Below are 21,936 nucleotides of genomic sequence, written 5' to 3'. Positions count from 1 at the left end.
ATTTGGTCTAAAAGATGAATATTTTCTCATTTTCATGTGAGCGCACAAATATTCACATCTCGTTTTCCCTCACTGACCTTCCGTTCGTGACATTTTTGCCGATGACAAACAAGGCAGTCAGGAGGACATTTGAGCTTTTGGCTGTGACACTGAACCAGTGCAAGGACACCCATAAATGTCGGCACTCGCGCCAAGGGCATGTCTCAAAAGCGGCTCTCAATGATTACTTACAAGCACATGGTACCTCTAAATTCCAATTGGAGCCTATCCCAGCAGTCATCAACGGACATCCTGAACCAGCCAGCCAATCGCAGGGCACACAGAAACGAACAACCATCCGCACTCGCACTCATACCTACGGGCAATTTGGAGTGTTCAGTCAGCCTACCATGCATGTTTTTTGGGAAGTGGGAGAAAACCAGAGTACCTGGAGAAAACCCACAAAGGCGGACGTGCTAACCAGTGCTCGCCGTGCCGCCTGTAACGTGAGAATCAAACAAATAATTACTTCAAATACAAAAATGACTTCCATGAGCGTAAAGGACTGCACCCATGCGGTTTGACAATGGTTCATACAATTTATTGATAGTCAAAGAATGACGTCATTAAATTATCAACCAAATATCGAAAACCCTTGCCTCAATTTGAAAGGATAAAGATGAAATTTATCTGTCTAAGGAAAATACTTGATCTTCTAGGAATAAAGTATTTTTGATTTCAATTTTTTTTTTTTAAGTTAGTATTCGAATATTGATGTGTGGTGTTGGTTAATGAGTAGAGCATGTTGTGGTTGTTGTGAGTATGCTTCCATGCGCACTGAAATATCAGCTCTGTGGCACATTGCCACAGTAAAGCCAGTTAGAGACATCAATCTCACACAAACAGCTAAAAATAATCAGGGTACTGCACTAAGAGCTTGTACGTCTCAACAGCTGTCTGTTGTGACCTTGTTGGTGACAACTTTTGGCAAATATGTATTTTTATTGTAAATCTTACAAGAATGGAGCATAAAGTTTAAAAAAAATTAAAGTAAATATTAGTTATATGTATAATGAGTAGAAAGTAGAAGTAGAAATTTTACAAGAATACTCAAATTTCTCAAGTAAACATTTTTATCTTATTTTTTATCTTCTAAGATTAAACTTGACATTTAATGTAGAAAAATGTATATATTGAAATTAAAATTCAGTGAGGATAACGTCTTATGGGGCAAAACAGGAAAAAATATAAGTTACAAAAACTGTATTTTTTCAAGGAAAAAAATATTACAATAAAAAACAATATATGGTGATTGGTGTAGACGTCTTAGAAATCATAATCTTACAAGAGTCTCTTCATGGAAAAAATATTTTTACTTTAATGATTTGGGGAAAATTAAGCTTTTGAGTGATATTTGCGTTTTTAGACTTTGAGAATAAGTCAAAATTCAGCAATGAGAAAAGAGTGGTTTTCACAAGTGCAATTCACAATCCACCCAAACGGCTTAATAGCTAATAAAAATGACATCTTATTATTTAAGGCCTGGTCAAAATTTCATTTCTACATTTCTTCCACACAGAACCTACATTTTGACAGCCTGAAAAAGATCAGTTTTGATATCTGAGTCTTCTGAGCGTGTATACATTTCAAAATGCTGCCCTTGCATTCCTGTGTTAACAATACACAAATATCTTACTGTCAGGTCTAAGTACCATAAGATATTATTTTATACACTGAAAGAAGAGGAGAAGACAACCAGTATTCCTTTTGCTCGCGAGGAGAATTATGTAGAAGGCCCAGTTACAGTCCTCCACCAATTCTGGACTCCTCTTCCGCAATCTCCTCTTTTTATTTTGGGTTGCCTTGGTTACAAAAGCCGTTGCTACACTTAAGGAAGGTGTTCTGTTCATAACTAGTGAGGGCCTCTCACAGTTAAGAAAGGAAGGGAGTCTAAGAAAGGGAGGGAGTCTAAGAACTCCCCGGAGCCAGACAGAGATCTTTGTTTAAGCAAATATATGAGGCCTCCGGTTCAGGCCAACCAGCGCGTCTGCAAAAACAATTATTCCAACACTTACCTGAAACGATATTGCGGTTATCAGAGTTCTTGCGTGGACACGGCCAGCTAACAACAATGGTGCAGTACGATAAACACGATGTGTCGCCAGGCCTTAACATCAACATGCTGGCCAACAGTCAAGTAACATGACAAACTATTAGAAATGTCTTTTTGTTATTTAAATAAAGAAATCAAGCTATGTTTGTTTGTTCAGTCCGACTAATTATGTGGACTGACTGTACTGTGCTGTCTGCATGGCAACAGAAGAAAACCGACCTCAGTCAGTCAAGCTACACACAACTTGACTTTTGTTACCACACGCTTTGTGCTAACACTCTATTTGTGAAGCGCGAGAGCAACTGCTGAAGCGCGAGAGCAACTGCACATGCAAAGTTGAGAGTCTGTAGCTGTTGAAGAATTGTTCTTCAAAACAGGCCGATGTTGACCAGCATGTTGGTGTGAAAGCCTCGCAACAAGTGTTTATTGCCCCGCCATAAACTGCAGCGTGGAATGGGAGGCCTCCTATTTGCGTCGCATTTTATCGACCTGCGGAAAATGTCATACGGCGAATCCCTTATAGCAGTGTTTCCCAACCGCTATTAAGCCAAAGCTCATGTTTGGCGACTGCAAATTGTCATGGCACGCCGCCAAACTAGAATGTTTGCAGAAACCTAGCTCGACTTATTATCTAAAAGTATGTAGAGCATATAATAAAGGCCCTGCAGCACATAGTGAACACAGCTGGTAAGATTATTGGTGCTTCACTCCCCTCCCTGAAGGACATTTACATCTCCCATCTCACCCGCAAGGCGACCACGATTGTGGGTGATGAGTCACCCCGCTCACTTTTTGTTTGATCTTCTGCCCTCTGGGAAGAGGTACAGAAGCCTGCGCTCCCGCACCGCCAGACTCACCAACAGCTTCATACTCCAGGCTGTTAGGATCCTGAACTCTCTCCCCCCTTCTGCGTAGCGTCCTGTACTTTGGCGCTCTATTCTGACTGTCTGCTGTATGCACACTTGCTCCATTTTTTCTCCTCTTATTTATTATGTTATTTGTTTATTTAGTTATTTATTCATCACTCTTATTTATTCATTGTTTGTGCCTTCTTGTTTTTATTTTTTGTGCTGTTTACTTGTATGTATATTGTGTACTATGTCTTGTCACCGTGGGATAGTGGGAAACATAATTTCGATCTCTGTGTGTGTCTTGACATGTGAAGAAATTGACAATAAAGCAGACTTTGACTTTGATAAGGGAGAAGTGCTCTTTTAAAATGAGCTGATTATCATTATGCATTAATCTGGAGTAATATTCTTTTTTTTTTGTTTTTACAGAGGATGAATATCATTCTGGGAGTATTGTTAATTGACAAATGTCGCTGCATTGATTGGGTTCTGATATCCGTTGCTTCAAGAGTTATAATTATTGAAGCGTCAGTGCTAGTTTTGTTAGCCTGTTCATGGCATTTTGCTTCAATTTTGCATTAAGATATGAGTCAGGCAAAACTATGCTTTTTGTTTAAATAAATGGTTGAATTTTTGTGTGTTTAGTTTTACAGTAAACTTGAAGTAGGAGCGGCTGTAAAAGCACTTTGCATCTTTTTGAAGAACTGTTCACTATCTGCAAAACAGTTGCTTGTTGTGCAGTTTGCTGCCACCATGTAGCTCCTGTTTCCCATTTTTGCTCGCAACGCCAACAAGAAAAATGCTGCTTTGTGAAAAACGTGTGGGTCGAAGCAGTCGCATATTGAGGTACCACTGTGTACTGAAATGATGTACAATGTACTTGCAGTTACGTTTTCTCCGTGTGTAATCTAAGCATCTTGAATACATAAATGCTTCTGTGGTCCTTCAGCTATCTAGTGAAAGGCCATTTAGTTGTTCTGCCTGTCACGATACATCAATGATATGCATGCAACAAAGATACATTCCACAATAAACTGCAGATACGTACGTATTTGTGAGTTTTCGAAGGTAATAAAATTTTGTCAGGGTTAGACAACACGTTCGCCAGTACATTTCTTGTACAGGTGTGGAAAAGTGTACAAAATTTCCTTTTGAAAAGAAAAAAACACTGAAAGCTTTGGCGAATGTCTGACATACGTTTGAACATTTGCGACCTTGAACCAACGCTGTTGTTAATGCAGATTTTGCTACCTTCGCCAGCAGTTGGAAATATTCACCCTTAAGTGGGATAATTTACCACAGCACAGCGGTTGGCGCACACCAAGGAACAGTGTCAGTTTCGGACAACTCTGACATTTTCCAAAAAGTACCACCTTTACCTCCCCCCCTTCTCACCCTGGCTTGCATCCCATCCTCGTGTGCTGAACTTTCCCGACGATGTTCTGGTTCCTCGCTGCGTGTAAGGAGATCCGCTAACTGACCCAGATAACATCGGAGCCATCTCCCTTCTGACCCTTACTTTCTGGTAGCGCGCTGCCTTCATAGGAATGTTTTCATTTCCATCCCACACCACTTCTCACTGAAGTTTAAAATCTAGATTGTTTTAAAAAACATCTAATGTAGTCCTGACCTAAAATCTTGTATATACCGTCTAAAAAATATGAGGGCTCATAGCATACATCTACATTGTAACTGTTCATTTATTTGCTCATTTACTGCACAAGTGTGAATTTTACACTGACTCTCATTACACTTGGGTGTATTACTCTTTTCATTGTCCTTGATTGTATTTTACACAATTTACTTTACTTAGGGGGCATTTTCCATTCTCTTACCGCACTAATGTGGATTTTACATATAACTTATTACATAAAGCGCGGGACTCGATTCAACGGTGTGTGTGATATTATGCCAACCTATTGGTAACAATTGTTTTTCACGCTGATGCATTTTAAGGGCAGAAAGAGGTCTGGATTGAATGGGTGTGTTGTCATTTCACAGAGGAAGTGGGCGCGAGGGGTACTTTTCATGACTCTCAATACTTTCACAAATCTCACTCGTTATTTTATCTCTGCAGTATGTCTGCGATATTGCAAGCAATGAAATCTGGGATTGATTGTAAATTGAAGAAAAATGACTCAAAGTGAGTCAGTATTTCACCATGCAGTTTGACCATAATTTTTGGGTACTACCCTTACATCCTACCAAATTTACATGTGCTTAAGATGGTTAATTGATGTGTGGGTGACGTTTAACAGTGACATGTTGGTCAAATGTAGACCACAGCCTACTGTTTATTTGTGATTTACTTAACTTCAGTTAATTATTTACATTGGGAACAGAAGTGGAGTTACCAAATCTTCGACAGAAGCTCGACAAGATTGACTTTATTGCTTCTCTTTGCATTTAAGAGTTCAGTGGGCTTTGCGACAGTGTTGACTCCCACAGAAGCTAGCAGTCACGCAGAAGTTTCTGTCTTACATCAGAACAATAACAGACAGACTGTTTTTCTCAATGAACCCCTCAGGCCACTTGTCTAACAACGAATCGAGTGACTTTTTGTAGTGGTATTGCAGAGTGCAGCAGTAGTTTTCTCTTAAGTCTTAATATTGATTTATCACCTAGGCATGTAGCCCATGAAAATATTACAGACGTCACTTGACAACAGTGGATTTTCACCTGCCCTTGTTCCCAAGCCAGTTATGGTTTTGCAGCGGTATAATGTACATTGCCGCAATTGTGAAATCATGCAGACTTCGTCTTTTTGGGAGCAAAGACTATTGGTTGCAGATAAATAAGTTTCTCGAGCAAAAATGATTATTGAAGATATCTCATGTATATTAATTGAACTTAAATATAGAAAAACAAAAGTTTTATTTAATTGTTTTTCACAAGTCGCTTTCTAGTAGTGTATTTGAATTGATTACCAGTGTCGGATCAATTCAACTTGTACAGTAAATATTTGAAAAGACTGCAGGCCAATGTGTACAGGAAAAGTTCCCAAAAAAGATCCCCAAAATGTATTGTCTGCAAAGATGGTATGACCCAGCCTAGTGTCAATCATTCAGTGAATACCCGAGGACTGTTGCGTAAGTGGGCAAGCAAACCCAAAAACTCCTGCTGTCGCTGCCTGCCTGCGACTCTTCTCTCTATTCTGATTGGCTTACACAACTTGAGTTCCCTCCCCAATTTCTGCTCCTCCTCCCCCTGGGCTGCTGGTGTTGTTGCCTGGTTACGTCAGGACTTTACTTAGGCAGCGCCACCGCCTCGGCTGGATGTAGGATGCAGCCGGGTGCTGACCTAAAAACAGCAGCTGGATTTTGTTCACCCTGCAGGAGGTCTGACTGACCAGCAAATAGACGCAAAAGTCCGCTCTGGATTTGTTGCCGCTGCTGTGATTGTTTTTGAGAAGCGTTGTAAAAAGTGCTAACAGCAACCATGAGGATGTCCTGTGATGTGCTGCTGCAGAGGTAAACGTATCAGTTTCATAACTCAGGAGTGAACAATGTGAAATTATAAATTATGCGCAAGTATGAATGCAAAGTGAATTTTTCTCTTCTCTCTTTTATGTATGAGATCATGAAGTTACATTATTAAGAATCCTGTCATATTTGTTGCATTCATTTGGTTATTTTTTTTTACCTTAAAATGTATGCATTTATTTTTTAAATGAATTTCTCATTGGTTAATTTATTGTAAAAACGAAAATTGAAAATACGGTATTGTATATGCACAATACATGATATTAGATACATATTTAACACGTTTGATTCATCCAATAATTATTTTAATATAAAGTAATGTTATCAAATAATAGATTATAGTTTTTATAATTTCTTAGTTGTTTATCTCAAATAATTGGTCATTTGATTTTCAGTTTGTAAAATGAGAAATTTTATTATTAGGTAGTGGGCTGAATAATAAAATTATAATAGATTTATGAGTAAAACATTGTTTTATTCTTATTATTGTAGTCTGCCCGTGCCCTTGTCACCACCCAGCGAGCACTCTGAGAGGAACAAACGAAGCCATGTACCCCAGCTGATTCTCAATGTGCCCCATGATTATTTATTTCAAACGCAAACATCGGCACATCTTCATGCTTAAAATTCCAAAACGTTTTTGTTGCGTGTGTGTGAAAGCTCAAGTTGATAAAGGCATCCAGAAATGTGCCCAAACACAAAAAGGTTCTGCCTTTAAAATGCATAGTAGTTACTCCCAAAATAAATTAAAGCCTTTTATTCTTCGACATCTCTGAGACTGGCAGCTGATGCAGAGTTTTAGACACGGCATGAGATTTCAACAATTTTTTTCCCGAGTTGAATACACCTGTAGCCACAAAATCAACACTCATTTGAATAATGAGTTGTGTCCCCAAGCCGCCAAATTCAAATCTGAGCATTTTGCAAGCCTTTTGCCTTTCATCCGCTTTTGTGGCCAGTGCACAACTCTCAGTTTTGTCCTCGGTTGTCAGCCTGAAACAATTGGAAAATTAGATATTTATACTACTGTAGCATGGTACCTTTCATCAAGGCATCTGGAGGAGTAGTTGCATTGGTTTTATTGCCAATGTTTTATGTGATGTGTTCTGTTGTGTTATGTTCTATATTTTCTAAAGCGCTCTCTTACGGCTGCAGCTGTTATGGAAGCGCTGTATAAAATAAGAAGAGATTGTTCGAAGTAACTACATACGTTTGTTTTCTATTCTCATCTCCGAATGGCATGGCCCATCTGTACATTCTATAAATCAAACATGTTTATTGAGCACAAAGGTTTTGCCGGTCCGGCTTCAGAGCATTGTCGTTGCCTCTTTCAATGAAAGGCAATGAATGCCTCACACGCAGTGAACAGATTAGTTTATGACATGTCTGCATGTGTCCTAGTCATAATTGCTTACTTGCTGACAGCAGCTCCTCGAGGTCCTGCAATAATCTCTCACCTTACACATGGAGCTTTTGGTGACGTCTTGGTTGGTCGGATGTGTTTGGATGAGCATTTACACTGCAGACAATTCGCATACAGATCCCAATTAGATCTACATATAAAAGAGGCCCAGGTTTCATTTAATAAAAAAAAAAAAAAAAATCATAATTGTACTCTTCACTCTTCAAATTGCATATGGGCAAAAAAATTGGAATTGCCTTGCAGTGTGAACCGCGCCTAAGTGCACTCCATTTACAATTTACTAAAGTACCCATAAGTCTTCATCCTAACCGACTGCCAAGTCATGTGCAGAGTAACTCCGTCTGGGGTTGACAGTCTGGCAAAATTGAGACACATTTACAGCAATGGCGCACAATAAAATTCACTTGGTTGAAAAAAAAATCCAAAGAAAAAGTAAAACAAGCATTTGATGATGCACGATGTCATCTGGGAATGATGCAGAATTCTAACATATCTCGGACATTCATCCTCATAATTGCTAATGCTGAACTGTATTGATGCCAAAGCCATGTCGAAATAGAAAAGTATTACAATGGATCCAAGGAAGTATCTTGAAGTGTAACAGCTTTACTTAGAGACAAACGTTGCATGTCAAGGAGGATTTAAATTTTGCTTGCATTACAGAGAGTATGGATGCATACAAGTGCACTAAGGGTGCACATTTTTATAATCAAATCATGTGTAAGGCTTTTTTTTGTCAGGGTAGTGTTCTAAGAAGTGTTCAAAGTCGTATTTGAAGTTTTGGGGATCATGGTATGTGGCCTAGTAATGCTACAAATTAATACAGGAAATTATAAAAACTATTTGGGTGGGACTGGTTCAATTGATTGTGTCTTTTTGCTTTTACTGTCTAATACATTTTGCATGTCGGAACACTATTTTGACATAATCTTGACTCCATAGCGTTCTCTCGTAGAGTCTTGACGTGTTACCCCACAGGTTAATTTAATAGAATAGTTAGCTTTGTCAAGAGGCCCCCAAGGACATGTCATTGAGTCTTTCTCAGTGTCATGATGGCACATTATCACGGGTTACGTAACGTTCTAGCGCTCGTTGATGTTGTCCCTACAAATGGAGCAAAAATCTCTTCAGGATATGAGCTTTGCTGGCAAGATGTTTGATGTACCGTTATTATGGCCGGAAGTGAATTAGGCGTCTTATGTACATAAGAGGTCATTTATATTGCACGTTCAGATTACCTCGTTAAAATGTGATACATTCTGTGTGTGTGTGTGTGTGTGTGTGCGTGTGTGTGCGCGCGCGTGCGTATTTTTTTTCAGTTAACACTTTGTTCCAAATATAATCATCCTTGAGTCCCTTGAAAGTACTACATACATCTTTATTAGTCATCTAATATTTTGTGACTTTTCTAAAATGTTCATATTTTGCTTGTAATATTTTAGTTTTCATCCAACATATTTTTATCTGTTTTTGTATTTTTATTTCCCTGTTTTTGTTTGGCATGTAGACTTTTTGTCTATTTGGTTATATTCAGATATTTTTTTATCCAATTGTCTATTTGGTTATTTTCAGATATTTTTTTCATCCAATTGTCTGTGCAGCTGTTTTTATACAGCAAAATAGTGCACCTTTTATAGTTTTTCTGTAAGTGTGCCTCTGTACACATATATTGCTATTTTTGCTGGCTATTGTAAGTGGATGAAATGTATTTCATGATCAACTTTTTCTTCGAACCCCCTCACCCCCACACACACACCTAGACTTGAGTGTGTACTTGAACTTGTGCGCTGCTCTAACATCACTGTCCTTGTGTCCATAAACGTGCTGCCCTGGAATGTGCCCCGGTTTTCCTTTGCAACCCTCTACAGTCATGTCTCAGCTGTGTAGAAAGAACATCTGACGTCAATAGCTAGCGAACACACGCCTACACACAGTCTCATATCTTACTATCAATACAGTAGCCCAAATAACAATGTGCCCGCCGAGCGTGGCGCCACTGACTTTGCTTATGTTGCCTTTGTGAGCATCCTTGTAACCATCCTTGTTCAGTTTCCTGTTTTGACTCCCTCGCGCACACATACTCGCCAAGGTCATTCAATTTCTGTCATCGCAGTCGACGAGAACAGGGTGTTCTAAGCACAAGGTCTTCTTTTTCTTCTCTGTGCAGCTCCCATCTCTCTCCTGTGCCCATGCTGCCTGCTGACTCTGCAGAGTGAGTATCCATGCACACGTAGACACGCACCAATGGTATAATTCAGTTACACCGATTATTTATATTATCTTCCAATTTTATTTGTAATATCATTCAACTAGCATTTCTGAATGTTTTTAGCCTTATATTTTTGCATTATTCATTTTAGTGTTTTTTGTGGATATAATAATTTTGCTTTTTTGTTATAATGTAGGATTTTCTATTATAATGGTTTCTGTTGATTACTAATATTTTTGTATTTTGTATCATTCCATATTTTCTGAGTATTTTTAATTGTTTTTAATATTTTCATTTTTTTAATTGAGTCCTGTTGAAAAATGTTCTGAATATTTTATCATAAGTTTCTGTTTTATTTTTCCACCACATTAATATGCAGTGTCGTGGCTACCTATACTTGAATATACCTGAGATTTTTATACTGTTTAGCCACATCGGTTTAAAGATTACATGACCCCTGTTTGAGCCCTCCATCACTCACCCCATTAAACCAGCCACATTACTTTGAACAATATCATGATTAGATTGACCACAACTTCCTTTTGCTCACCGTCATGATATGAAACATTTGTATTTGAATCATATTTCGGTGATTAAGGAAGAGTATGGTCAAAGTCAAAGGTGCGACGTAAGTGAGTCAATGACATGTGAAGACAGCAATAAATGTGTTAGGTCAGAAACAGGAGCTGTCAATCCAGCCGCATTACTTTCAACAATATCAGTATCATATTGACGTCCTCTTGCTCACGTCGTAGTATGAAACATTTGTATTTGAATTATATTTCTGTGATGGCGAGGAGAATGGTCAAAGGTGCGACGGAAGTGAGTCAGTGACGTGAAGACGGCTATAAATGTGTTTGATCAGAAGCGGGAGCCTTGTAAAATAAGGGGGAGGGGCAGGGTAAAGACTCGCATGACTGTCCGTCAAGTCCAGTCTTAAATGAAGGCTTTACATGGTATTTTAGAGACAGCTGCGTACACAGTATTGGAACACCACGTTTCCATCACGTGTACCAAGCCTGTGAGCTAAAGTAAACGAGAAGGACGATAAATAATACACACCAAAATCTTAGTAAATCTAAAGGCTCAAGTGTCCAAAAAAGGTGCGTAGGTAGACAAGCGGTGCGACCCTGCCTTTTACAGTCTGATTTGGCTCTTTAGCGTCAAAAGGTCCAACACAAGAGGTGACCCTAAAATAGATTTTGGTCAAAACATTCAATATGTCTTGTCTGAAAAGGAACCTTGACTGTGCATTTGAAAGTAAATGTCGAAAACTATTGATATCAGAAGCATTTGAGTGTCTTTTATGGAAAATGAAAACGCACTAAGTAGAGAAGATGAAAGTAGTAAGTATTGATGTATCCTGCCTCGTATGTGTGGCGGGGGGGCATTTATAATAACACATCCTACTATTATTAAAGGTAGTTTGAGCAAATTTGTTACTTCAGATATATAATGGAGTATCAAATGGGGTAGCCCTTTATCCTGATTGGTACACAAGTAGCTCTCCCATAAAACGTTTCGATTGATTAGTACATAAGTAGCGCTCATATAAAACTCTTTGGTGACCCGTGGCATTGTCATAGCACACGTAATGTAACACACATTATGTTACAGCACATGCTAGCAACATATCGCTACAAGTGTACCAGATGTAAATGTAACGCGTAACATAATATTTAACACGATGTGCAAAAAAGGAAAAAATTGTGTATTGTGTCTTCAGGATCATCGAGCGAACCATCAGGGCAGCGGTAGAGCAGCGTTTCTTTGATCTCAAGTCCTCCATTGACCAGGACATCAGCAACTTTGACAGCCAGCAAGAGTGAGAGACCAACATGACTTGATACACCCACCTTTGTGTGACACACATTCCCCTTATCCTTTTAACCTTCTTTCAGTGACACAGCGCAGCCTGCTGGTTGCCATGCTGAGTGCCAGCATAAAGTAGACCAGGAAGACACGCAGGTGAGAGTGGAAGTCTTGAAAGTGTTGATTGAATGAAGACACACAGTGTTCATGGCATCAACTACTTGTTCTTCCCAGGATGCAATTGGGCCCCTGGAGGAGGGTTCGGGAATGGAGCTGGACACCATCCGAGATCTCGAGAACAACATCAACGTCTGCAGGTAGAGGTTCATTGCTGCTTTTGGTTCGGTTTGGACAGCGTTTCTCGCGTGCCAGAAACACTGAAGGCTTCGCTGGCAGTTAACATCATCCATGTTTACAAATTGCGTTGCTACAGACAAGCGTGCGTCCCAAGGAAGCAAACTTAACAGAAAGTCATTTGTGTACCGCTCTGCTTGGCTTAGCTTATAAGCTAATTGATCGGCTGAGCCGCGTTGTGACTCACTCGTGATGACGCGTCATGGCTGCTGTGATCATTTGGTCATGGTGGTTAGTACCACCACCAAGGAGAATGAATACGTGATTCCAATAAGGCAAGTTCAACTGAACATTAAAAATCATGTGACATGTTCACACTGTCAAAATACGAGAACAGCTTATAATAATGTGTTCTGACTTTGGACCTGTATGCGCTCATAATACGTTTTTCCTCTCGGCCACAAAAGAACTTTTGGAAAACACTTTGACATTCAATGTTCTACTAAGCCAGTGAGTTCATTGGATGTGTTTGTGTTTTGCTTTCAGTGCGGACAATCAGCCCGGTGACAGCATAAGCTGTGTAAGTTAACTCACTCATGTAACAATGAAGAGTGCAACAAGCATATTGTAACACGTAACAAAGTTGAACAAACATGTAACGTTTCACACGACGTGATTATTGTACCACATTGAATTTAACGGAATACATGCGACCGATCGTATAACAAATCACGTGTATCAAAAAGTGAGTTGTGATGTAACACGTGATGTAACCACACCCACCATACAGTTTTGTAACTTCATCAGTTGCAGTTCATCAGTAATGCACATAACACATGTAGCATATTGTAGCACATGTTAACATCTTGTAAATTACGAGTCATAGCACACCAAAGGACATATGCAATGTAACACATCCCACATGTGATGCTAGAAATACACATGTAGCACCGTGTAACATAACATACCAATAGTTGAACACATAACATAACATGTAACTTTATTTAACATAGCGTAAAACGTAACACACATCCTCCCTTCTTCTCACCTTCCAGGACTCTTCTTTATGCGACCAGAATGCCAACACCAGCCAAAAGTCAAGCAGTGGCCACGCCCCCAACATCCAGCTCTTCCCCGACCACCAATGGGATGGTGTGTGACTAAACATACATAAGACACAACTCATCATCCTTGTGCTGTGAACTCCAGCCTCTTATTAGTTTACCTTTTGCATTTTTTTACTGTATAAGATAAAAAGTATTTGCTGAAAAAAGCTCACCAATTCGCGCTTACTAATGTTTCCCAAACGGCCTTCACTTTCTAAGGCGACATGTTAGCGGCAGGTGCTAACATTGGCTACTGGCCAATAGTCAGCAAGGTTGATTGGTTTGGTTTTAACGGTCGGTTATAGCCAAAGTGAGCTCTGTCATGAGACCAGAGCCCAGATGGACTATTTGAGCCGCATCCTCCCACTACTTTTGTAACTTTCTTTATTTAGGAAAGCTTTGTAAGCTTATCTCACTTTCTACTTACCTTTGAAGGAAAAGCCACAAGATATTTAATCAGTGAGCCAATTTAACTAAAGTTTATCTGAAAATAATTTGATACCCAGATACGTACGTATATGTATACCGCTGCTCATCTTTGTCAGTGATGTTACAGTGTCAGACAGGCCCATTAAATGACCTCCCATGATTGCTTGTAATGACACGGCAGAGCGCAGTTTTGCAATGACCGAATGTTGCCGGCCGGTTGAGCTTATCGCTCGTCTTCTCCTCCTCTTCCTCTCCTCTTCCTTCCATCCAAACAGCACCACCTCCTACATCTCCTCACCATCATGTCCACGTTCCTCCCATAGACTTCTCATGCATGCACCTACAGAAAGAAGGCCAAGGTGAGTGGTTGTTTCAGATGAGACCCAACCTCTCACCTACCCAACCGACCAACACGACTTCACCCCTCCATCCTTTCTGCCTCCCATCCTGCTGCCCACTGGGAACATTGTAAAAGGGCTTTGTTAGTTGTCCTGGTTCTTCCTTTTTCTTCTTCCCCTGGCAGATTTCCCTTTCTGTTCCCGCCCTAACTGTTCAAAGCCTCTCTTATCGCCTGAACACACCAACTGAACGTGTAAGAGCTGTCCTCCACTCCTGTCCTCCCGCAGAACCGGTTCCGGCCTTCAAGTCGTGGCAGAATGACAGCGAGAGCGGCGAGGCCCAGTTGTCCCCCCTTGCAGGCCGCATGGTTCCCCTCCCCCTGCTGCACCTGGAGGATGACGGGGATGAGGGTGGCGGCGAAGGCGAGCGGGAGGATGCCTCACCCTCATCCTCCCGCTCGCACCCACACCACCTGGCGCGCCGCTTCCTGGACTTTGGCGTGCACGGCGCTCAGCGCTTCCTGCAGCAGGATGGCGACGCCACCTCGCCCACCAAAGCCCACAGGTGAAAATACAGGCCAAAGAAAAAGACAATACTAAAGGTGTAACTACTGGTTGAACTCCATAACCTATGTCAAGTAATGTACTTTTTTCCACTGTGAATTTTGTACTACTGTATAGTTCTTTTAATAATTTGGCGCTCGAGGTGGGTCCGTAACGAGCTGCAATTAATAATTATGGTGTAATAAATTTTTTTTTATGATATCATTTATTATTTTTGCTGCTGCAATATGCCGCTGGCTCAGATGGAAAAACAAAAAAATATTTTAATATAATAAGATTACTTGATATGATTAATAATGCTGTGAACATTTACTTCAAAGCTAACTATACCAAAGCATCATTATTATGCCTATTATGCATACCCAGCCACATTTCCTCTTCAATGCTCTCATTGGCGGAAGGAGGTTTTGGCTCCACATCTTGCGTTCCATGGGCCCATGAATGCTTTCCTTTTTTACTTCCCACAATTGCTCTTTGCTCACTCTTGACCCGGTTGCATCCTCTTCAGGCCGAGGCGAGCGTCGTTCGGCTCCAAGGAGGCGCTGAAAGGAGGCGACCCGGTGATGCACCAGCTCACCAAGAAGCTTCAACACCTCAAGAAGAAAATCAAACAATTTGAGGAGCAATTTGAGAAGGAGAAGAACTATAAGGTACAAAGAGAGAACGCAATGAACAAGAAACACACAAAATGTAAAGCATATTCTCTACATTCCATTATTATTATTACCCATTTCAAAAAGTTGGAGTCCACCTGTAGTAAAGTCAATTGATTTGACATTCACTGTTACGTAACCCAAGTATGATGCCTTCATCATTCCATTTGGTGTGTGCAGCCTTCTCATGGCGACAAGGCAGCTAACGCCAAAGTCCTCAAGTGGATGACAGACCTCACCAAGATCCGACGGCAGATCAAAGGTAGACACTCCTCACATGTATGAGTATGTATGTGTGTGTGTATGTCGTATGAGCTGCGAGTGTTTTGTGCCATGGCCACACACAGACACAAACACGCGTGCAGGCCCACTGCATGAATGCAGCACTAACCAGTGGCTCTCACACATCCACCCTTCAGTGGGACGACTGTGAAATTGCAAACTCATGAATTTGTACCATGGATATCATTGCACCTGACACGTGGCGCCCAAGCTCACGGTTTCCCTAGGCGAGACGAGCGCTCCCTCCCCGGCGGAGACCGCCACATTTGTCTTGTGAATAACCCAAGAACCCGCTCTCCATTTTCCTTCCTCTCTCGACTGACCGACCGACCGACCGACCCAGGACGCCAGCACCACCTTTTTCCCAGGAGCACGCTGAGGCACCAGGCTTTGCTCCATTCACACAGGCGCCACCCTGCGCCACCCGCCCCCACGCCCCCCCCACATTGCACACTCGCCCCACACTTGGGCCCGTGTCACCTCAGTAAGTAGCAGAGTGCCCGTAAGTAAATGCGTCCACTGTCAGGTGGCACTGTGAGAGCATCCCGCTTCCGTCACGTGGACATGTGCTCTGTGGGTGTGTACGCGTGCGTGACTGTGTGTCATGTGTAGTCATGTGTGTAATGTAATTCAAGCTGTTAAAGTTGTCATTGGGGTTATTTATAACAAAGCAATTACATAATTCATCAGAACCACACCCAAACATTTGTCCATAATTTCTAGTTTCAAGCCTGGCTCAGGGTTTGAATTCTCGTTGTATTCAAATGAGGGTTTCAAACCTGCGTTTAGGCTCGTCAAGTATTGTTTTAAACTAGGGTTCCAATTTGGGGTTTAAATCATGGTAGGTTTTAAATGAGGGTTAGGATTTCAAATTATGGTTTAAATCCTAAGATTAGGGTTCACCCTAGGTTTTGCATTGTTGTCAAACAAAGATTAGACACTTTTTCATTAGCCCGGTTCCACTTTCCCTCTTTTTCACTTTTTCAGGGCCCAAGTGTTACAATTGTTCCACTTTTCAGGAATATCTCATAAGGGGTGATAAAGCGTCAGCGCTATGGGGGCTTGTCATCGCTGTCATCTGATTGACACTGCGCTGCACGCCACATACCAATCTTTTTAGAATCGATAATGCTATTAATCGTTTCATTTTTTATTTATTTTGGGGGGTGGGATAAAATGTTTGACAATTAGGTTTGCCCCGGTTGGTGTTATTTTTAGGTTGGTGTATTCTCACACACCAAAGTAAGCAATATTGTCGTTCATTTTTATACAAGCCTGGTGTAGTGCACTATCTTGCCACATACATGCTTCTCGCGGATATTTAGGCTGCTCTTATAGCTCGCAGTAGACGCAAGGACTCATTAAAAATATACATATGTACGGTAGAAGATCCAAAATGAAATGATATGCAATTAGAGATTCAATCGTGACTGTCACTCTCACCTGCTGCGCCTCTCTGGTGGCGGTGAGTGCACCGATGCTCTGCTGCTGGAACCATTACTGCGATGGCATGCAGTTTCGAGCACGTCAACGGCCATGAGTGAGTCCGCGACCTTTCACAACCACGGACGTGCATTGCATTGACCTGCTTTTTATTTTAGTTGTCCACATTTCCCCACAACAATTCACGTCACACTCTCATTGGGTCTCTGCGAGAGATGTTGACAACAGAGCTCACGTTATGGTTTCAAAATTAGTTTGTAAGCATGGCTGAAGGTCGAAACCCAATTTAGAGTTTTAAGGTAAGGACTCAAGTCGAGGTCAGGGTTGTAGCAGTCGTGTTTCGAGTCGTCACAATATCAATATTTGGGTCCAACAAGTTGAAATGTTACCGAGTCACGTGTGTGTACGCGTCAGTGTTGCGTGCTGCATGCATGTCTAACATGTTGACGTTGACATGTTGTCCATGTGCGGTCGACATCAACTCAAGCTCAAACGGTGTTTCACTCGGAACCTTTCCGACATGGTCTTGTCCTTGTTGTGGGTCGTTGGTGCAGATGCCAAACAGCGCGCCGAAAGCGAGCTGGGTCCTCAGACTCGTCCTCGCAGCAACACGCTGCCTAAGAGCTTTGGCTCTACGCTGGAGCAGACGACGGTGCAGCAGGCCTCGGCGCCACATCCCACCCGTGAAGAGACTATGGAGCTCATCCAGCGACGCGTGACCAGCAAGCGCCAGGAAGACGGCTGGCCCGACGACATCAAGGTGAGACACTTAAGCCTGAGTGCAGCCTTAGTGGAGTGAAGCCTTAGTGGCAGTGGCATCAGATGACATAGACACCGTTGTTTGGCGCTCACCGCAGAAGATGACAAAAGAACAACTATCCTGTGAGAAGACCGTCCTCCAAAAGAATCTGCTGCATTATGAGGGCCTGCACGGGCGACCGGTCAGTTCACGTGCAGTACAAACTGGCTTGTCGAGTCGGCCGGTGTGTGTACTAAAAGGGGTCCTCTTCACGTTTGGTGTCAGGTGACTCACGAGGAGCGTCTGGTGGTGAAGCCTCTCTACGAGCGTTACCGTTTGATTAAGCAGATGCTCACCAGAGTCACCATCACGCCGGTCACTGTGAGTATCGTTTAGATCAATAATAAAATTGTTCACATCAGTTGGTATGATTAGCTTTCGCATCAGTATCTGCACTTGTTAGCACTTATAGCTCCTTTCTTCTAAGTAACTATTATTAACCCCGGATGGCAGAAAATAAAGCATCTCTTCTAATAAGCATCGTTATGACAAAACGCCGACGAGGGGAAGGAACACCTACAGAGAGACCACAAGGAGCCAGTGCTATTCGCTAAGCTAACGTTGTGTTCCCAAAGACCTTTGATTTCAATCTATAGTCATAATTTGTTGCATCTTTGGCTTTAATGTCACATAAGCTGTTTTAGAATTTGCATATTAAATTGAAAGTTAGAACTGTAGCTACGGTTCTATGAATCCATGCTGACCGCAAGGTGACAGAGTTTAAAGCACTGCCTGCCCAGCAGGGATGAAATCAAACTTTTTCAAGTAGCCCGAGCATATTTAGCATTACATGTTTACATGTAACCCCCCCACCACCGCCAGGTGTCTCCCTCCAGTAAGAGACGGAGCCAAACCCTCCAGCCAATCATTGAGGGAGAGACGGCTCACTTCTGGGAGGAGATCAAAGAGGAGGAGGAAGAGCAGAAAGTGGCAGGAGAAAAAGATGACCACAAAGAGGAAGATAAGAAGGAGGAGGAAGATTACAATGAGGAGGATGAAGAGGAGGAGGAGGAGGAGGAAGGAGAGAGCAGTGGAGGAGAAATGCAAGCTTCAGAGGTCATCATGGCCATGGAAACCAGCGCAGGGTCCATGAGGACCAAGATGGAGGAAGGCTCTGGGAAAATGGCACTCGACCTGAGACTGTCCAGCTCCAACGCCTCGTCCATGTGAGAACATGCATGCATGCACGCACATAAAGAACTCATGGTCCAGATGATGGTGACATCACTTCCTGTGTATGTGCCTCTTAGGCCAGAGCTGCTGGAACAGCTGTGGAAAGCCAGAGCAGAAAAGAAGAAATTGAGGAAGACCATCAAAGAGTTTGAAGAGAAATTCTATGAGCGGAATGGCAGGTACGTGACATAGGGGTATGGTTTCAAGCATTTCAAATGTGTGTCAAGCCAGTTTCCTGGTTTTAGTTGAGGTTTAGTTTAGTTTAGTTTAGTTTAGTTTAGTTTAGTTTAGGGTTTCAAGCATGGTACCTAAAGAAAATTCAAACAATATTCAGTGATCCCTCGCTATTTTGCGGTTCGTCTTTTGCGGCCTCAGTGCATCGCGGGTTTTTAAGAATATTAAATATTGCGAATATTTTGGTGCTTCGCGGCTTTTTGCGGCGTCATTTGGAGCGCGGGGCTTTGTATGCCCATATGATTTTACAGCATACTAATGGCCGGTAGAGGAAACGAGACCAATGGGAACATGTTGATCTGTATTCTTGCCGCTGATTGGCTTAGAGCTGTAAGAGCAGTTCTAACCACGCTTTATCTCAGCCTCCCACTGTCGTGCTACGTATCCACTCTTCCACTTTATTCGCGTCGATAGAATCAGCAGCACAGGTGGCAGGGATCAGCAGTGGTTAGCGCGCGCATTTCCGCATTGGATCTGCACAGACCAGCATGTAGTTTGTTTTTGTGACTTTGTGAGTATTGTGAAGATATTGACTCTGTCGCGGATTTTCACCTACCCTGTCTTGGACCCAGTTATCAGCAATGAATGAGGGATCACTGTAATATCAATGTGTTGTTCTATCGTCAGTGGTTTCAATTAGTCATACATGTATGTCAAAAGGTAAACAGCATTAATAGTAACATTTAAAAACAATCAAATGTAGTTGCTTTATTTTCATTTTGTTTGATTTTATTTTGTTTTTGTCCTTCGACCTCATTAGGAACGTGCAGAAGGAGGACCGCGAGCCCATGCTGGATGAGTATGGAGCCTACAAAAGACTCAAGGCCAAGCTGCGCCTTCTGGAGGTGCTCATCAGCAAACAAGACTCCTCCAAGTCCATATAGACACACACACACAAACACAAAGCAACTCCTCAACTGACCAAATCTCCGTTTGATTGACAGCGCCTCGACTAATCCCCAGCTCCCTGTGTAGCATCCAACCAGTCCAAGCATTGCTCAGTCGTCACCAGGCCCTCAAAGAGTTGTCGCTCTTGATGCCTTGGAACTTTTTACTCGTCCTTTTAACACAAAACCTTCAAGATTATTTTGTGTTTTGTTGTTGTTTTTGGGACAAAACTCCCCCAACACACACAGTGGTGATGGTTTCTTGCCGGCAGGTCCTGTGAGGAGTTATTGTAAAGCTCACAAAAGCCAGCATTTTGGAGGCAAAGGCATTTGTGATCAAGGGGTTTTAAAGAAAAAAGAAAGAAAGAAAAACTGTTATTTGCACAGCGTTCTTCAGAATGCAGCCCTGTTTGTTTGCGTGTGTGTGTTGTAAGGATGGACTACTGTTATTTACTACTATATACATATACTAATATATGTATGTGTGTATGTGTGTGTGTGTATAATGCACATACATTGTGTAAATACTACCACAAAAAGGATGAATGTCATCAATGTTTAAATTATTTCATGGTCACCCCCATTGGTCCATTTTTTTTTCATATTTCTGATGCCTGAGTTTTTTTTTATCATGAATTATTGCTATGATTTCTCATATCTGACTTGTTAGTGTGTGATGACAATGATTTTTTTAATCTTCTCAGTGTACAAAGCAGCTTCCGAATTTCGTAGTGTGTGCGTGATCCTGCTTGTCCTGTGATGTTTCAGAGATTTAAAAGGAAAAAAAGCTTGCATGCTACAACATAGTGACAATGACACGTTTTATTGTTTCTATTATTTGTGCCATAAAAAAAGCAGCAATAATAATAAAAGTGTGTGATCATCTACACATTGAATTTGAACTTTTTTATGAGTGTGCACGTGTGTCAGCCAGGGAAATTGCCATTATGCTTAGTGTATCATTTATCTCACATGGCCACCATTTTTAGCGGCACAAACACCCGACTTACAATAAAGTATTAGTGCTTTTTGGTCGTTTTTGCTCCAGTCGTCTTTTTTTGTGCATATTAAACCTTAACGACAGATGTATATTGTCAGCATTACACTTAACAGCTCTTATGAAAATGCTACATAATTAGTTTTTATATCGATACTGTATTAAAACACTCGAGGTGTGTAAGTTTGCTGAAGACATGTATGTGTTTATCGTGGTAGTAGCGCCATCTCCTGGCTACAAGAAATACATTTATTCTTCGATGGGTTTTTTTTAACCAGATCTGAGCTCACCTTCCTATTTACTAGTGATGTGCATTTCAGTTCTTTTAAATGAACTAAATCTTTAGAATCAGTTCACTTAAACGATTCGTTCAAACGAATCGTTCAACGAATCCCCCCCCCACACACACACACACACACTGATCCTTGTTTTGTTGTTTTGTTGTGTTGCGTTCTTGCAATGAACTGGAAATGCAAATCACTGACTCACTGACTCGTTCACTCACAGATCCGTTCTATTAGTGAACGGGAAATGCAATTCACGACTCGTTCGTGAACGGGAAGTTACGTCATTTTCTTCTTCGTTTAGTTTTATGGCGAGGTGGCACCAGCTTCTATGCGCATTACCGACACCTACTGGCTGAAGTCATATGAACTGAAAAAAGAACGAATAATCCTGAAATAATCCGTTCTTTTGAACGAATTGTTCACTTACGAGCCAACAATACTATTTACTCGAAAGAGTGCCCTGACCTAGAGAGCAGCGCATAAGCCTGAATGACATCACAGTCATGCAAATATGGTCCATTGGTCCCTTTGTTCAGTGGCTTTAGGTTGTCGTTTTTTAGGTCGGATAAAATTCTGTGGAC

The 21,936-nt window shown here is 41.5% G+C and overlaps 1 protein-coding gene across 6 annotated transcripts in view; it reads left to right on the top strand.

The window, feature by feature from the left end:
- fam13b (family with sequence similarity 13 member B) overlaps window positions 1-20,960 on the top strand; it is a 39,815-nt gene extending 18,855 nt beyond the window's left edge. For 2 of the 6 annotated variants that reach the window (XM_061280758.1, XM_061280750.1), the window contains exons 8-24: window positions 10,016-10,060; window positions 11,784-11,882; window positions 11,959-12,025; window positions 12,104-12,186; window positions 12,710-12,743; window positions 13,219-13,315; window positions 13,974-14,057; window positions 14,325-14,601; window positions 15,109-15,250; window positions 15,434-15,515; window positions 15,879-16,019; window positions 17,533-17,738; window positions 17,836-17,919; window positions 18,003-18,098; window positions 18,600-18,943; window positions 19,028-19,129; window positions 19,945-20,960. In XM_061280758.1, coding sequence (XP_061136742.1) covers window positions 10,016-10,060; window positions 11,784-11,882; window positions 11,959-12,025; window positions 12,104-12,186; window positions 12,710-12,743; window positions 13,219-13,315; window positions 13,974-14,057; window positions 14,325-14,601; window positions 15,109-15,250; window positions 15,434-15,515; window positions 15,879-16,019; window positions 17,533-17,738; window positions 17,836-17,919; window positions 18,003-18,098; window positions 18,600-18,943; window positions 19,028-19,129; window positions 19,945-20,068 — 2,107 coding nt within the window. In that variant the 3' untranslated portion in view covers window positions 20,069-20,960. The remainder of the gene's footprint in view (window positions 1-10,015; window positions 10,061-11,783; window positions 11,883-11,958; window positions 12,026-12,103; window positions 12,187-12,709; window positions 12,744-13,218; window positions 13,316-13,973; window positions 14,058-14,324; window positions 14,602-15,108; window positions 15,251-15,433; window positions 15,516-15,878; window positions 16,020-17,532; window positions 17,739-17,835; window positions 17,920-18,002; window positions 18,099-18,599; window positions 18,944-19,027; window positions 19,130-19,944) is intronic. The other 4 variants (XM_061280792.1, XM_061280782.1, XM_061280767.1 and 1 more) reach the window with 3 other exon arrangements.
- The last annotated feature ends 976 nt before the right edge of the window (window positions 20,961-21,936 follow it).

The sequence above is a fragment of the Syngnathus typhle genome, linkage group LG1 (assembly GCF_033458585.1).
Source record: "Syngnathus typhle isolate RoL2023-S1 ecotype Sweden linkage group LG1, RoL_Styp_1.0, whole genome shotgun sequence".
Lineage (NCBI taxonomy): Eukaryota > Metazoa > Chordata > Actinopteri > Syngnathiformes > Syngnathidae > Syngnathus > Syngnathus typhle.
This window is presented reverse-complemented; position numbering and strand designations above follow the sequence as displayed.